We start from the raw sequence: 18,281 nt of genomic DNA on the forward strand, positions 1-18,281 counted from the left end.
CTGGGGAGACCCAGTACTGACTACTTTGCCCTTTTGTAAGGAGAGACAGTGGAGTATGCATCTCAGTCGTAGCCTTTTGTCATTGAGGCCTCTGATTACCAAACAGGGCATGACCTTGTGAGGATACTTGGGCTTCTAGATTCCTGGATCTCTTATTAGTAAGTTATGCCTAGGTGGGGTGTGAACACAATCTGTGGGCAATTCAGCTCAACCTAGACTAGGACTGAGTGGTGTGGGCACAGCATTTATCTTCTAAGCACATAAACTGCTCCAGAATAAGGTAGCTGTATCCCGCCGGCCTCCCAATAACCTGTGTAGAAACTAAGCATGGGCCAAGAGCCTTCAGGTGCCAGTGGGAAGGGGATAGAATGGGCTCCCCTTGGAACCAGAGAAACTAGAGCATGCTACCACTTCCCAGATAATGGCCCCAGTAGACTGGGACCCCTGGTGACAGCCGTTAGCTAAGATGTTACTTCCCACGCCAGCAAAGCCAGCTGCTTCAGATCAGCATGCAATGGTCACTAAAGTTTCTAGTTCACAAAGCCTCGCCAAGGACACAGCCTGGAACATCTGTCCCTTGTATCTAGTACTTCAGAGGCCTTCGCCCAGAGCTCTGGTCCCAATTTCTTCCTTGGAATGACTCCATCTCCCTCATGCTATCCTCAGGCCACCTTACCCAACACATTCTGTAAATGACCAAGCATAGTGCCAGTGGAGACAAAGAGTTAAGCCCTAGGGTCACTTACTTGTAGCCAAAACACTCTTTGGTCACAGGGTGGACAAATTCCCTCAGTGACGCATCGTTAGAAAATGGCAGTTCCCAGGGTCCAGGCCAGGAAGCTGCTGCAGAGGACAGGCACAACAGGACCCCTGCCACTTGTCTAGCCTCATCCTAGGGACACTGACTTCCTAGTATCTCTCAGCTCAGCCCCTGCAAGGAGGACTTTGATGCCATTCTCTCAGAGTTTGCCTCCCTTGGGAAAGTATGACTCTCCCACACAGGGCAGATGCCTAAAGCCAGATATTTAGATACATTATTAGATCCCTTACTATGTGCCAAATTTATATTTCAGCTACACTTTATGTCCATCCCTCCCCCCTCCCCTCCCCTTCCCCTCCCCTCCCTCTCCCTCTCCCTCTCCCCTCCCCCTCCCCCTGTCCCCCGCCTGCACATTTCTTCGTCGAGCAATGCCTTCAGGACTTAATATAATGCTTTACATACACACAGCACACTAAATGAATGCTTCGTTGAGTAGTACTGTGAAAAACCACTTGATTACGAGTCCGATTTCATCACCAGAGCCCTGCCCTTTACTTCCTAGATCTGATGACCTTGCTTGCTTCAATTTAAAAAAAAAAAAAAAAAAAAAAAAAAAACGGTCAACAGCAGCTGACACCTACAGAGAGCACTTACCATCGGCCAGGTGTGCACATGTGTTTGTGTGTGCACACATGTGTGGGAGCATGCTTGCCCACGCATAAGGCAGCCAGAGGTTAATGTCAGATGTCTTCTGCTTTCATTTCCCACATTGTTTTTTTTTTGAGACGGGTGCTTGCCCAAGAACCACCTGCCCAAGCACCCCCGTCACTGCCGTCATGGATGAACACTTGCCTTGCCCTGGTTTTTTTTTTTTGTTGTTTGTTTGTTTTTAGGGATCCAAACTCAGGTCTCCACGCTCGAGCTGCAAGTGCTTTACTCTTGAGCCTCTCCCGAGTACCTGGCCCCACCCAGGTTCTTTACTAAGCCTTTGCCAGTGCAATCTAATCCTTGTGGCAGCCCTGATGAAGATACAGTGTTACGTTCACTCCCATTTAGAGAGGAGGAAGCTGGGACATAGAAGCACGGAGCGCTCAGTTGTGGAGCCAGTGGGTGAACCATGCAGCTGCCAAGACTGTGCTCCTAATCCTGAGATCCACATCAGTGACTGCTTCAGACTGAGTAGGCCAAAGCCACACAAACTGGGCCTATGCTTAAGACCCTCCAGTCCACTCAACACACACTGCTTTCTGCACTGGGCATTACCTAACGTTATGTAACTTTATCCTGGGTATTAGTGTTTTCTTTCCACAGTTGAGAAAATGAAGGCTCCTAGAGATTAACTCACCCAAGGTGACAAAGTTAGTTATCACCACGTCTATTTCAAGAACATTATTCTACTTATCCTGCCTATCATGGGTTGCTAGGCTGAATTTGCACCTCCAGCTAAAGGGACTGTCAGGATCAAGCCTCCGGATTCGGTGACCTTTAGGATGGTCTCCTGGGAGTGATCTGACTGCTGCTCGATGTCCTGTTTCCTCCCTTCCCCCACAGGTGTGGATTTGAGACGAACCCAGTCTGGATACAACGGGACTGGGTATAATGTACGTAGCACTATAGGAATTCACCTTGGTTATTGGGTGACAGTTGGACTTGGCATGAGATCTCAGGGGGTAGGACACACCAGGGTGGAGGACCCCTGCTGAATTCATGGTTCAAGGGAGCTGGGGGACTGGTTTAAGTCTTTCCTGTGAAGTATGCAAAACAAACAAACAAACAAACAAACAAACAAACAAAAAAACACCCAGGCTTCTAAGTCAGGAAAAAAGAAAGAGAAGGTAAAAGGGGTTAAAGCAGGGCTTCTGGAGTGGCCATGGAGGAGGGTCCTTCACTGGTTAACCAGCGAAGGCTCTTGGGCAAGGGTGGATGCTGAGAGTGAGTTTACACAAGCAGACAGAAACAGTACTGGGTAGAATCCCCAAAGCAGAAAACTCTTGGCCTTGGTATTCAGGTGGAGCATCATGGTGCACACACACACACACACACACACACACACACACACACACACACACACTCACGCACCCACCCACTTACTCCATCCTCAGCCCTTTTTGAAGCATTCAGTCATTAAAGAACATTTCAAGACAAGATTCCAGAGTCAGACCAGAGGGGACAGAACGGAAGTGGAGGATCAAGGCCTTCGAAAGCTACTGAATCTGCACATAAAATTATCTCCCTCCCTCCATTTGTCAATAGAGACTGTGTATCTGGGACCCGCCTCCTTGCTTTCGGATTGTACTTCATGCTGGCAAGACTGAGGCCTGTGCATTTCTTTCCAACTCATCAGTAGCAGTGTTGACTGGGTCAGGGAAGGGACAGTTATAACACGGAAATTGGCAAATGTTACAAACCATGTTCCTCGCTTGCCCCGCCGCTCCACCAACTGCCAGCATCTCAAACTAGGGCCACAGTGTGTTTACGGGGGTACTGTCTAACCTATTTAAGTAATCCTTCAACAAGCAACTTGGTACCCTCTTTGCCTTTGCTGCTGCTAAGGGTGACTTGTGTAGCATGCTGGGGACAGAGCAGGAACCCAACTCTGTCCTCATGGAGTCAACACTCCAGCAAGTGGAGGGCACAGAAATGTGAATCCAGATGTTAACTTCTGCAGCTGACCCCTAGTGCTTTTTAATGGGGGAAGCAAAGCACAGTTGGCTTTACTATTTTTTTTTTTTCTATTCAGACTTCCAGCCTACATTTCTTTATCATAGGTAACTTCAGCACGGACCAGGAGGGGTGTGTGTCACAGCTCTCAGAGAGGTTCTTGCTATCATAGGAGAGACAGCCAGTACCTTAGCTGAGCATGCTCTGCAAAGTCACCCTCCTCGCCCCCTCCCCCCCACTCTGGCCCTCCTCCCCACCTCGCACCTGGCCAGCCTAGCTCCCTGCCACTCTTCTGCTCCCCAGGACATCACGGTTTCCATGGGAACCCACACACTTCAAAGGGGAATGAAGGAGACTGGAGGGGGAGGAAGGGGAGTGAAAGCTGGATTAACCTCACCCTCTTGGCCCCATCTCTGCTCCGAATTCTAATCCCTCGGTCTCAGACTGCACCTGACACCTGACCACCGTTCAGTAGCCTAGCAGGTGGGGTGTGGCAGTCCAAGTTAAATTTGAACTTCCTGGAAGGAAACATGGGAGTTGAGGTGGGGGATCGCCCAAACCTAAATCAGAGGAGGCCTCTCCTCCTCTGATTCCCTCTCATCATTACTCCTGGGCCACAAACACAATTACCCGGGATGTGCATCCAATCATGGGATCTGCTTGGATTAGACCGAAATCATTAATCTGAGCCGGAGCTCCTGGTTGCTTTGTTGATTAGCCCAGATGATGCACCGGTATGATCCAATTAAAGGCGGGCTCTGCTCGTCCCCTCCCCCAGCCTCCAGATCAGAAGGGAACCAGTACATTTCATTAACACATCCTTATACAATACACAAATAAAACCTTGGGGGCACTGGCAGGCTCCCTCCCCTTTGTCATACTGTCCCTCTGCCTGTCAGCAAGGCAGGGGTGCGGGGAGCTTCCCGCATCTTTTTCCATCTATAGTCCTGGAAGGGGCCACGGGGAAGATTTCCAAAAAAGTACTGCTGGGCGCTAATCTGAATGGAAGGGTCTTGTTACATTTATTGACATAAAATGTGGACTCCCTAATGTGATTTGGAACAACCAAACTGCCCCGGGCAGGCAAATCTAATTAAAATTACTGACCCTACAGGAGACTGGGCGTCCAAGCAATGGCTGCAGAGAGGGCTGACGGTACTAATAGGAGAGGTGTGGATATAGGAGATAACTCTGGAGCCCTGGGCCTAGAGGCAATAGGACCAGAGATCTAAGTGATGGTATAGGTGTTAGCTCCAACCTAGCTGCGAGGAGCCAGGCAGCCATGTTTGCCTAAGAGTCTCTTTATCGGGTCAGACGGTCACAAGTCTTCCTTGGGCAAATGCTAAGGGGTTTTGTTGGGGTATCCCAGGGGAAGATAAGGGATGAGCTGGAAAAAGTGTTAATTGAAGGACTATTTGAGTCATACTTCACGTGACATGGTGGACAGGTCTCGTGGGTCACCTCTCCTGAAGCTTGGTTTGGGTGTAGCATGAACCTGGGATCCCGGGAAGGACTTCGGAGCCCAGGGATCTTGCTGTGATGGTCTTATGGAGTACAGCCCTGCTTTATGCCAGACATGGTGCCAGGAGCTTACAGAGGCTGCCTTATTAATTCCTCTTAAATATGCTTCCTGAGTCTATCATGACTGGAGGACCAATTGTGGATATCCAGAAACTTTATTTCTAGCAGATACCATCATGACTGCACGCACAATGGGGATCGTGTTTGTGGTCTAGGGGCAATGAGAGAGTTCAGAGGAAGGCAGACGGGTGAGGTGGGGATTGGGGGTTTGTATGAACTGTGCTCAGACTTCTCAGCCCCCGCCCCCACCTAAGCACCATGCTTTCTCCCGAAGAGCACCCTTTTTAAAAAATTTCATTGTTTTACGTGTATGAATGTTTTGCCTGCGTGCATGCTTGTATAGCACAAAGCCAGAAGAGGGCATTGGATCCCCTGAACTGGAGTTAAAGACTATTGTGAGCTGTCATGTGGGTGCTGGGAATCAAGCATGCATCCTCTGAAAGAACAGCCAGTTGTTTTAACTTCAGAGCCATCTCTCCCGGCCCAAAGATCCTCTTAACCAGAGGCATTTCTCTGTGATCTATGCTCACCACACACCCCAAGGGTCTGAAGAGATGACCGAGATCACCCTCTAAGGTGCATATGAATCACCCCGGACCATGCGAATTTTACATATCGAATCCTGAGGTTTGGTTGGGTTCCAAGACGATGCCCTTTCTAATCAGCTCTAATCTAGCCATGTGCTGCTGCTGGTCTAATCTAGCCATGTGCTGCTGTTGGCCCGTGGACCACATGTGCAGTAGTCGGTGTCTAAATTGAGCCCTATGAGACATCAGGCCACGAGGGTAGCTTACAGAGGTCACTTTCCTTCCTCTTCCTTCTCAAGCTGCTCACAGAGGCTCACACCAACCCGAGGCACCCAGGCTCGTTCGCAAGCAGCTGTGTGATCACTCTTTTTCAGCCCAAGCTGCTCTGGCACTAGCTAATCCTGATCCTACAACACAACAAATTCTGTTTGGCCTGAAAGGGCTAGCCTACGTGCCTCTCCACCTGGTGGAGTTCCTTACTCAGCCAGTAAGACCAGTAAGACCGGCCACAAACACAGCCTTCCTCTAAGGAAATCTGCCCAGTTTCTCTGAGTACACTGTGGTGCCTTCATATTTGCATATCTATTGGTTCCTGGGATGACACGAATTGGCGGTTACCTAGACCAACTCTTTCCCAGGAGTCTAGCATGGTGCCTGCAATATTAATAGTAATGATTCCATGGGAGAGTATGAGGGAGGGAGGAAAGGACACCGAGTGAGGCTAGTTTGCCCTCCCTGGGAGTTATCAATCACAGTTACTGTGAACAGATCCCAGAATTCTTTGGGCAGAGTCCTGCATCCATGGGCAGCCGAGTCCAGCTTATGCTTCACACAAGGCGAGGACCAGGTACTGTTTTATTTATTTTTCTGCAAGGCCTAGGTGTTGGCATTAGAGGCAATCAGCTTATCTGAGTAACTAAAAATAGTGTTGAGAGTAATGACAGTAGCATCACTAATTACCACCATTACCATATAGGCATTGTCTTTGGGGTGTGGGGGAAGGAAGGAATAGGCTGTCCTGTTTGTCTTCCTGTTTGCCTGTCTTGGGTGCATTATTCCCTGTGTTACTGGCATTAGCTGTGACGTATACCTTTCCCAGGTGTGTTGTACTTGCTGATGCCAGAGTCCAGCCTCAACACCAAGTGAAGACTCGGGCATCTTTTCTTTGTACTGTGGGATGATCCTCGTGAACAAATGACAATGACAATTTCATTCAGGTCTCTTTTGAGATAACTGCGCCCTCTTCCCCAACCACACACACAAGAACCGGAGTTCATTAAAGCTGATGAGTGTTTCCTTGAGCTTCCCCACCTTCTCATTCAGGGTACAGCGTGCAGGCAGAACGAGATGATCGAGTAGAGCAGCCTGTTCTCAACACACTCACTTTGGGGAAGTACCAGGACCCACACAGTCACACACAACACCTCTTGCTAAGAGCACAAGTCAGAGTGTGGCCTAACGAACAGCTGGGGCCAAGTTTACCTGGAAGGCTGACAAAGGTCATTCACACCCCTCTTCCTGTTGCTTGACCAACTGACCCAACCTGTCTGAGCCTGCAGCCAAGGACTGTGTTTAATTAGCTCTCCCTGTTTGCATGCACACACAGTTTGGTGACTATCAAGTTGTAGACAGTATAACCGGATGGCTAGTAAACTTGTTGGGGGGAAGACAATGAGAAACAGGGCAGGGAGAGGGTTCGGTTGGCTGAACCGAGGGTTTCTGATGTTCATTAGAGCCCACCTTCCCACTTGAGACGGGAAAGGAGTCTTCATGGCTGATACTGCCCATACCCTCATGGCTGTCACAGATACTTCCAGCAGCTAAAGTAAACCCGTGGTGACCTACTGGAGATAAGTGGATTCTGAATTGACAAGAGAGAGGGAAGCTCAGGCAAGCTGCTGCAGGCCAGCATTGTGGACGAGTGTACCCTCTGATCTGCGTTCTCACTTCTCACGTATCAGCTAAGGCTTGCTGGGAGAGTCCCCCTACCTGTACACAGCTCGCTTGTCAGCCTCCAGCTGGGCCTGGGGATCAATGGGGGCACTGGGCACAGGTGTGCTGGCAGTAGCTGAGGGCGCTGAGATGTGGACAGCCTGGGCCTTGGAAGGTGGCTGGGCAGTTGCTGTCATCTGCGGAGAGAAGAAACAGGAAGTCAGATTAGGCAGAGGGAGAAAGGTCTCTCTTGGTCTATGCCATCTGTACCTGCAGTGAGAACATGGGCAAGAAGCTATACATAATGAAGTGTAGCCATTTATGCATTTGCTAATGCATATTTGCAAATGCATTTGCTATTTGAAGTAAGTCTTTTCACTTACTTCAAATGAGTGTGTTCTTAAATCGAAACAAAATGAAAAACCAACACTTAGTAACGAGGGAATGGATGCCAAACATACTTAGAAAACAGAGAATTTATTTTATTTTGCTGAGACAGGGTCTCTCGTAGCCCAGGTTGGCTCAAAACTTGATATGTTTCTGAGGCTCACCTTGAACGTGTACTCTTCCTGCTTGCACTTCCCAAATACTAAGATCAAAGGCAAATTATACCTACTATGTCTTGGCCTAAGAGATTTTTGTTGTTGTTGTTGTTTTTTGAGATAGGGTTTCTCCGTGTAGCCCTGGCTGTCCTGGAGCTCACTCTGTAGACCAGGCTGGCCTCGAACTTTTTTTAATGAGAGGTTTGAGTGCGTGTATGTGTGTATACCATATACATGTCTAGTGCTCTTAAGTTCAGAAGACGGTGCTGGGTCTCTCTCTCCTGAAGCTGGAGTCAAAGACGGTTGTGAGCTGCCACGTGGGTGCTGGAACTGAACTCAGGTTCTCTGCAAGAACATCGAGTGTTATTTAACCACTGAGCCATCTCTCCAGCCCCTGTCTGTGAGTATTTTCGATACTAATGAGTTTGATTAGATAGCTTTCGAAAGCAGGAAAAAAATAGGCTGAATATTTCTCATTTGGACAGCCACATTTAACCCTTTTCATGCAAGTCAAGAGGTAACTCTTCAGGTAGTTTTAACGGCTAACTAAATGGCTCTGCAAATTTGGCTTCTATAGCCACTCGAGGATGAAGCTTTTAGCAGACAATGAACGGAGGTCTGCCCTCGGGTGGAGCAACAACTTTAGAAAAGTGGTTTTCGTAGCATGTCGTAGGGTTTTGAAGGTATTCCAAGGTCTACAAGTTTACGCCAACTATACCAATTCTTTTTAATAGAATACACTGAATTTTCTGTTTAAGGTTTCATTTAAAGAAATGGTCCAATATCTCTACAATTTTTGAAAACCATTATTACAGAACTTAATTCTTTTACATTTCTTTTAGTTAAATAGATGCCTAGATAGCCCTTATCTCAATGTTCTTGGCCAGAGCTCACATCTGGCTTTGGCTCTAAGGCCTTATTCACCACCCCCAGCACTCAACTGACCATACTTAAATAAAAATGACTGACGTTCGATGAGAAAAAAAAGAGTCAATGAATAAATGAATGCATATGCTTGGAAGGAATCGGGCATGTCACAGCTTGGGAGTTCATAATAGGATCTGTGTCCCTGCTTTATGGAAGAAAACATATTTTGTGAATATATCACATTATTGCTGTGTGTATGTCCCCAGGACATAGGCAGATCTTGCTTTTTCTACATATATTTCTGCTTAGGTACCACCCTTTAAAGAAAAATCCAGCCCCTCTCACCTGCCCCTTGCTTTTTTTTTTCTGTATATTTATCAACCTGACCATAAACTATATGTTTATTTGATTGTTTTCTCCCCACTCCTCTCTAAAATACAAAGAGGGCTCATAACAGTTGCATTCTGTCACTAGAAGGTATTAAATATTTGTTGGATCAATGAATTAATGAACAGCAGAGGGTAACTGAGACACCGTGAAAGAAGCATCTGTGTTTTACTCTACTGTGTCTAGTATATGGCAGGGACTCTGGAAGTGCCCGAAAACATGCCCAATTGTATTAATGGGTGAGGGCCCAGATTAGTGTCAAAGTGAGCACCGTTTTAACTGACCATGCCCTCTTTCTCCATCGTGAAGTCTAGTACATTTGTCTCACACTTCCCTCATGTAGCATCTCTTTAAAGACAACCAATCCTAAATGCACACTGATGTGAGAAAAAGGAGCTTAGGCAAGTTAAGGGATTTGCTAGTAAGTGGACAGACAGTCTGCTGGACCTTGGGGCACCAAGCCTCCTGTGCACCAAGTTTGCACATGTATCCCATGGTGGTAGGGGTGGCCTTTTGTTTGTTTGTTTTTTCTTTGACCAAAAAGACGACAACATAGACAATTTGGCAAAATTATTAAACTGTCAGAAGTGGAAAATACAGTGTAATTCACTTCGGCAAGGCGTCTCCCGCTGCATGTGGCCTGCTGGACAATTGCATGGATTGTGAACCACGCCTCACAGACAACAATTCAAGGACAGATGTCAGCATGGGAGAGGTTTCTAGGCAAAGGCCACATGCTTCCTTATTTTGGTCTTTTTTTTTTTTAATTTTTTTTTCAAGATTTTTTTCTTGGCGATTTAAAGGCTGTCTAAGAAAACGTTCAACAAATTTATGGGTGAGGAGAAACTTGGACCCAAAAGATCCTTACAGAGTCGGACAATAGGGCAAACCCACTAAGAGTATTTTTCATCTAATAAGTTAGAATTGAACACCTTTAAAAATAAGACTCAGTCAATAATGTGAGCGCAGAACAAGAGATGCAGGGGTTACCATTGTTACCATTACTGCATTAGCTGGTGGCTAGCTCAATGTATCCAAGGTGTAATGTGTCCGTGAACAACAAACAAGCAAATCCCAACATGAACGGAAGCTGTCTGAGGAAGAGCATTAAGAAAAGCCCAGAGCACAGAGAGGGGGGTTCCGATTCTGTTTTCCCTTGGATTAAACAAGTTCATGAAGGCACACTCAGAGAGCAGCTGACCAGCATGGTGAAGGGATTCTGTAGTTTCAAGATGACTACACGCAGGACCTAGAATGTGTAAGCATGATTTGATAGCCAGGGGAAATAGGAATACGTGAGACCCCTCCCCCACACCCTTTAAATATCTGAGTGAGGGGATTATAACTAAGCGTGAGAGTTGTAGAAGGTTCTCCAGTCATAAAGCGAGCACAACTGCATCAACCGAGTGCATCCGAGGGTGAAAAGTCAGCGCACTGGTAACTCTGCTATGCCCACTAGGTAAATTGTCTGGTGTCCTTGAAAGAATCCACAGAGGCGCCTACTGAGATGAGATTCTAGAGAAGGGTGAGGGCGGTACTCTTCTGTTTGACTGGGGAAAGGCAATGGAAGGCCCTGATGGGATAAAGATGAATGCTTAGAATAAAAATTAAATCAAAAATCGGTCATTTGCCGATCTCCTGAGAGACCCTCAGAGACTCTTAGAGGGTGGGAGAGACCAGAGCTGGGTTGAGAGGGAGGATGACTCAAATTTATGTGGCTCATGGGGGCTGATCCAGCCAAGTCTGCGTTTCTTTCAGGCTTGGAGGATGAATGTTTTCTGAGTAGGTTTCTTTTGCTAGCCATTTCCAAAGACCTGGAATTCAAATTGGACCAGCCACCGTTTACAAGGTCAGAGACCCTCAGGAGAATGGAGGTGATTTGAAATCAGTTTTAGGGGCATCAAAGTCTAAAGGGTGGGAACAACGGGAGAAGCTGGGAGAACCAGGGCAGGGCAGGGCAGGGCAGGGCAGGGCAGGGCAGGGCAGGGCAGGGCAGAGTAGGGCGGAGCTGTTAAACGGGCTCAAGGAACTGCCTGTGAAACTGATGGCTGAAATTTTGGAGAAGTTTGTAAACTGGTTGATGTCTGGGTGTCTTAAAATTGGCCACAGTGGGAGCACTTCACAGCAAGGAAATTGGTGGATGGTGCAAATCAGGACTGGACTCTCCTCTCCAACCTATGTTTCAAGAGCCAATTGTTAGTTACTAACTAGCACACTAGTTCCTGGGTACTTCCCAAGTGACTCCCATCCACTCTGCTTGCTTTGGCATGGGAAGAAACTAACCACACACATCCACAAAACCATCCCGTACATTCACAGCTGGTCTCAGATGGGCTACTCCAGATCAGGACGTTTCCTTTAAGGAAATTCTACCTGTATGGCTCACTGTGGGCAAGGCAGGGGATGGCTCAAGTGCAGGCACGCAGCACAGACCTCTTACAAGCAGAGAAGGAGGAAGGCAGAGTCTTCCAAATGACCCGAGAGCAGACTAGGGAATCAGAAAAGCCTCAGCAAGTGAAGGAGCCTGGATCAGGCCTGGGATTGATGAAACACTAATGGTTCCTAGCGACAGGTTTGGGGGCAAGTCTCCTGGCATTTTCTAAAGCAAGAATGATAACCTGCTACACAGACAGAGGGGGGTAGTCAAGAGAACAAGATGATGTCTAGTGGACTGGGTAATATGGTGTTGGCTCTGAGACGGCCCAACTATGTGATTCCTGAGTGTTTTCTTAGCTGTGGGTCTTTCTTGGAGTGAAGACCTTGGGGCCAGTACCTGCCTGATTTCCTATCTTGGATGTGATAACCACTAAGCTTCTCTGTGTACCCAAGATGGAACCAGCCCTGCCAAAATCCTAGACCTCAAGAACCCTGTCCCATTTCTTTCTTCTTCTACTACTTCTTCTTCTCCTCCTCCTCCCCCTCCTCCTCCTTCTTCTTCTACTTCTTCTTTTTCTCTCTCTCTCCTTCCTCTTTCTCCTCCTCTTCTTTTTGGTATTTGTATTGAAGTTTTGTCTACATGTATGATTGTGTACCACATGTATGCCTGGTGTCCACAGAGGTCAGAAGAGGGTGTCAGATATTCTGGAAGCTACAGACAGTTATGAGCTGCCATGTGGGCGCTGGGAATCAAACCTAGCTCCTCCAGAAGAGCAACAAGTGCTCTTAGCTTCTGAGCCGTCTCTCTAGCTCCCTTGTTCCAAGTTCTAAGTGATGTTCTCTGTCTGCCTTTCTGTAAATGGGAAAAGTTGAGGCTAAGAAATGGATGACTAGATACATAGACTCTAGAGGAGCTAAGAGGTCCAACCACTCTGACAATCTTATCCTGGGATGAGAAGAAGAATTTTTGGATAGCTGCAAGAGAGGCCCATACTAGCACTTTGACACCTTCCCATTAAACACCTTCTGTCTCTATTTGTAGCAGGGGAGCAGCCAGTGCCCACCAGAGTCTACTTGAATCGTACAAGGTTACAGTAGGCTTTCAAGCCAAAGAGTAATCCTGTGCAGTTCCTCAGTCCATTTTATAGACAAGAAAACCAACACCCATGCAGCTGAAGAGACTCCTGGAGACCCTTGTTACCTGTGTCTGTAACCCAATAAATTTCAAGTCAATTCTCCTGACAATGATGATGCTGAAAACACTTCTAACTTAGGCAGAGCCTAAGTAGAGAGTTGTAGAGGGCTTACTAGCTCAAAGTGGCCTACCGCTCTGTGGATTTTTTCTTTTGGAGAACACAGAAGCCCTGTGGAGACCCTGAACTAGGGGAAAAAGCTAGGCCCTGAGCTCCAAATTGCAGTCAGCCGCTATTTCCCGCCAGCATCCACTGGGAATTCTGCTTTGATACTCACAGAGGTGGGAGCAGGTAGCCTTGAGAAGAGAAGCACAACAAAGTCTTCCTAGCATGCTAGAAAGGCACTTTGCATTAGGAAGAGCAGAGGCGTGAGGGTGAGGTGTTCCGAGTCACATAAAAGGAGTTTTGAATTTCACCCTTGACACTGACAGCTGGGAAACTTTGCATATGTAACTTTCCCTTCAGATGCTTTATCTGAGGAAAAAGAGTGACGTTTCTGACCCTCCTTTTCCTTCTCCTCTGCTGGGAGGGCAGCTGCCCCTTGATGGTGCTGACAAGAGATACCTCACTGTGGGCAGGACGCCTGCTCTCTGCTTGCACGGCCTGGTAACATGCTTCCAACTGTCTGCCAGCTTGTCTTACTCTCCTGTCAGACTGGAGGTCGCTTGAGAGCTGTGGCCAGTGTTGTAGTCCCACTGTCCGATACAGAGACTATCCAAACTCTATGGATTGCAGGGGGAACTGGTGTGGAGCAGATAGTACTTCCTATGCATCGATGCCTTTCTAGCTGACTCCAAATACCATGGGTTATAACGGAGAAGCCTACGATCTCTGGGCACACACTGAGTGGAGCAGTGGGCACCCTGTCAAGATCTGGAGCTGACAGATCTCAGCTGGATATGCAGAGGTGGGCATTGTCTTTAATTTGGTTCTGTCTGTCTGTGAGACTTGGGCAAATTCTTCAACCTTCCTGATGCCTGTCTATAAAATGGGAATAGTTGTTAGTACCTACAGTTAGAAGTGACTGGAGGGAAGTGAGGTACTGCATGGCAAAGCAGCTGGATTTAATGATAGGCCTCAGCATCATTAATGCTATAATTGCATCAATAATAGCAGTTGCTATTAATATAATCCATGCACTTTAAAACCCGCACCCGGCTAGCTGGCTGCCTCCATTCTCCTCAGTCCTGGGGTCCCGTGACATCCGTGTACCTCTGTCGAAAGAATCTACTCATGGGAAGTGGTGCAAGTATGGGCTTAGGAACAGGATGACAAAAACAGACACTACCAATCACCACCTGTCCCCTTGGCCAGGTGACTCCCAGTTCCCTTCAGCCCCAGCTGCCCTCTTAATTGAGCAGAGTGAATACTACGTATCCCCATTTCTATTATAAGGCCATGCAGGAAAGTGCACAGCAAAGAAAGGGTGCTAGCTAGGTGAGCTTTGCCTCTCAGCACTTTTACAGCTGGGGATGGGACCTAGGCCTTGTGCACACCAGGTAAGATTTTACCCCTAAGTTACAGCCTTGGGCTGCTAAGCACTCTTGATGTTCACTTTTGCCGGTCCTCTCTGAATTCATGCCCTACATCTGCCATATCCTTCTGAGAGGTCCTGGGGCCACACTTCCTGGGTTCCCTCACCACACACAGGATTGTTTTTGGTGGATCTTCAGCCATTTATCACTTCTAGATTCCTTGCTACAAACCTTGATCAGCCCCTACATGTACCTTCTCAGCACAGACACGTCTTCTAAGACATGTTCCCCCCCCCCCTCCTCTGAGCCTGAGACCTTGTTTGGAGCAACCTTGCTTATACACTGAAGGCCTAAATCAGCCATAGGCCTAAGTCAGCCATACATGGCTGCTAACACAACGTCTTGGTCTCTGTGGGAAAACACTGATCCTAGAACAGATAGCTATAGATTTTGAAGACAGGCAGCCTTGGTGGAAAACTACCAACCTAGATAAGAACAAGTAGTCAGAGGTCTTGTGGATAAGTAGCCTTGGTGGAGGGTACCACCTTAGATAAGAACACATGAATCATAGACAGAGTCATAGTGACCTGTTCCCTGCTTCTTCACCCAGCCAACACTCTGTTCTGGAAGATACCTGCACTCCCCCTGAGAACACCTACACTCCTGTGTCACCCCCTTCCCCACATCCTGCCTCTATGTGTATATAACCCCTGTGTGAAAAAAATTAAAAGGATAGTTTGATCAGAGTATAGACAAGCCATCATTCTTCTCGTTCCCCCGTCCTCCAGTTCTCTCTTCCAGGTTCCCCGGATCCTAGTTCACCACCCCACAGGCCTGGCAGGAGAAACTCAGGAAGAGCATTCCTAAAGGAATCCAACAGATTCTATGAAGGTCTGGCCCCACTAAGGGCTGGCTGCAACTGGCACTCCCTCTAGTGCCAGGAAAAAGCCACCATAGGTTCTTTTCCCCAGCATCCAGAAGACAGTCCAAGGACCTGGGAGGGGGTCAGAGCATGAAGTCATTTGGTAAATTCAGCTTTGGGCTGAATAGGGGCAGAGGTAGCAACAGTGGGCACGGCCAGTGTTGAGAGGGATAATGGTCTCAGAATGCTCAAAGCCCGGGCCTATTCCTTGAACCCCAGCAAGGGGGTCCAGCACCCTCCCCATGTTCTCACTCCGCACACCCCAGTGCTCTAGCTGCCTGAACATGTCTGAAGATGCCCATGATGTCTCTACAGGAAGCATCTGAACTTCCCCTTCTCTCATGGCGGAGTCCTGACTCTCCCCAGAGTCCATTCTTTTCTCCACACTCCCCAGAATCAGGTAGCCTTGACCTCTGCCTCATCTGTATCCAGTCTTAACATCTGTGACACTGTAGGGCCATCTCCACGGGTGGATGGGTTTCCTAGCTTTCATGTGTTGCTAAATGACCAAACGATGGATAGACTGAGCGAGCGAGTGATGGTTAAAAGACTCAGGACGAACAAGATGCCACAGAGGGCTCCTCAAAATATCTGCTTAGGGAGGGGAAGCAGCAATAGAATCAGAACCCTGGCAATGGGGGGGGGGGTGTCCCTGAGACAGAAGGATTGAGTCCCCTCCACCAAGATCCCTGGGCCAGCTAGCCAAACAAGTACACACAAGAGTCAGGATGCTATGCAATGGGGGAGGAGGTCTTGATTAATTAATTAATTAATTAATTAATGCTTTATAGGCAGTGGTTTACAAAAGTGAGTATTACCAGCTGTTGTCTCCCTCTAACTACTTACCTGGTTATCACTGACAGGAAGCTATAACAGAGACCAGGCAAGGGAAAGGAACCCTGCCTTGTACCGTTTTGTACAGTTTTTTTGAGACATGACCACTCTCTTCACTTGCCACTCATTACCAGAGGTTTCCTTACTTTCTGTTACAGTCCCAAGCCATCCATCCAGTGATTTCCAACAGACCCTTTAGGGAGCCTAACAGAGTCTTATTGTGTGCAAGAGTCTATCCACACGAGTGTGTGTGTGTGTGTGTGTTTTCTTAGCTGGAAAAACATATCTGATATGCCTATTGTGTTCCTAATAAAAAAGTAATTAAAGTTCAATCCCATCTGGGCCATGGAGATGTGCAGAAGATGCAGCAAGGAAGGAAGCCAGAGCAGAGCTGAGCAGACCGAGAAACCTCACCCTAGGTTCACACTACAGTCAGTGTTCATAGGTTTCGAGGCAAAAAGGGCAGCAGTTCCACTTTGCCTCTACAGAAACTAAGGCCCCAGAAGGACAGGAACTCTAATTCTTCACCCCTAGTACGTAGCACACAGCTGGCAAGACCTGCAGGAAGTGCTCAACATTTGTTAGAAAGATGAGGGACTGGAAGAGATCATTACTGAATCGCTCGCCTGAATCAGTGTGATACACAGCAGCAGGGTCAGGGTCAGACTCAGGATGCCTGAATGTCTGCTGTGAGGAGTCATCCTGCTCTCTGAGACGACCAACTCCAAGAACAACAGGAGTCCTGCTTCCTTACACACCTAGCCTCTCATACTAGGCCATAGGGACACTGAATCTCTTCAAAGGTGGCACAAGAGAGGACACAGCCTATAAAGGGTTTCTCAGCCCGGCTGATCACGTGGTCACCTGTCCCCTGATTTATTTTAGGCTTTGTATCCTTGGGCTGTTAACTATTTTTGTAGAGCTGTTTAGAGCACGTGTACTATTTGGAGACAAGAATTTACACAATAAGATCTCTGCTTCTGGTAACTGAGGTCAGAAGGAAGTTAATAAAAGGGAAAACCTAAACCAGGCTCTGAACATGTTTCATCACAAGCTTTCTAGTCCTGGGGACAGTTTATCATCTCCTATGCAGGGACAGAGAGGGCCCAGCTAGACCTGGAGTTTGCTTTTTCCCTCTATGAGATGAAGAATCCAGGTCTGAAGACATGGGTGGCCCAAGCAGGCAGGGAGAAAGGTCACTGAATATAAAAGAAAGAAAGGCCCACCACAAAATAAAACGGAGAGAAGAATATGTTTTGATGAATCAAACCGAGAGAAGGTGGGTCTCCCATATGGTCCCTGGGGCGTTGCCCCCAGGGGCAGAGGGAACTGTCAATTATAGCTACAGAAAAGGCTTAAGGGAACTTTCAAAGCAGATGAATTAACTCTATGCTGCAAAGTGAATGTGTTTCACAGGCAGCTGAGCAGAGGACCCTGCAAGGCAGGGGGCTCCAGGCCTTAAAGAGATGAGAGGAATGTAAAAGATTGTGACAACATCTGAACCTGCTTGCCCGGCACAGCTGCATGGCCTGGATGGAGGCCACTCACAGCCAGGGGCCCCGTCCACCCCCTTCTGCCTTGTTAATGAAACCAGCATGGGGATCTTAATGACTGATCAAAGCCTAGCCAGCTTCCCCAGGCCTGATGCACCCCTGGTTCTGCTTGGAGCATCTGGGCTAGGACAGAGAGGGGAAGCAGTGGTCAGTGGGTTGAGAGAATGCCTTGTAGCCCATCTCTGGCTGTCTTACCTTCCCAGTTGGGGGAATGTGGGGAAGCATCATTTTGACCCTGGAACTATGAATGCAGTTTCCTTGGCCCCTGACACTGGTCTCTTTACTCCAAGAGTTGCAGGGGTGGGGATAAAGCAGTGGACCTCTGTTTCCATTAAAACTCTGCTTCCATTAAAGGCCTTGAGCAAACACTTGCCTGCCTTCCTTCCTTCTGAAGGGAGCTTCCTTAGATGAGCCTGAAAGCTGAGTTTCTCATTTTGTCATCATGCTCTCTCTGATGCCAGTCCTGAGTAAATTGCCAAAATCCCTTTTAGAGTAGGTATTGTTATGTCATTCAGTGCCAGCTCCCAGCTACCTGCCTATCCATCGATCCCTAATCTACCCTACCCACCGAGTGCCACATCCACCAAGGCTGGAAAAGGATCCATTAAGATTTTTGCTTTCTGGTTCATGCAGCAGGCAGGGCTTGCTGTAAACGTGCAGACAGAGAATTT

The 18,281-nt window shown here is 47.8% G+C and overlaps 1 protein-coding gene across 3 annotated transcripts in view; it reads right to left on the bottom strand.

The window, feature by feature from the left end:
* Pknox2 (PBX/knotted 1 homeobox 2) overlaps positions 1-18,281 on the bottom strand; it is a 297,178-nt gene that overhangs the window by 57,516 nt on the left and 221,381 nt on the right. For all 3 annotated transcript variants that reach the window (XM_076924651.1, XM_076924652.1, XM_076924649.1), the window contains one exon: positions 7,519-7,658. In XM_076924651.1, the coding sequence (XP_076780766.1) occupies positions 7,519-7,658 (140 nt within the window). The remainder of the gene's footprint in view (positions 1-7,518; positions 7,659-18,281) is intronic.

This window comes from Arvicanthis niloticus, chromosome 26, assembly GCF_011762505.2.
Source record: "Arvicanthis niloticus isolate mArvNil1 chromosome 26, mArvNil1.pat.X, whole genome shotgun sequence".
Classification (NCBI taxonomy): domain Eukaryota; kingdom Metazoa; phylum Chordata; class Mammalia; order Rodentia; family Muridae; genus Arvicanthis; species Arvicanthis niloticus.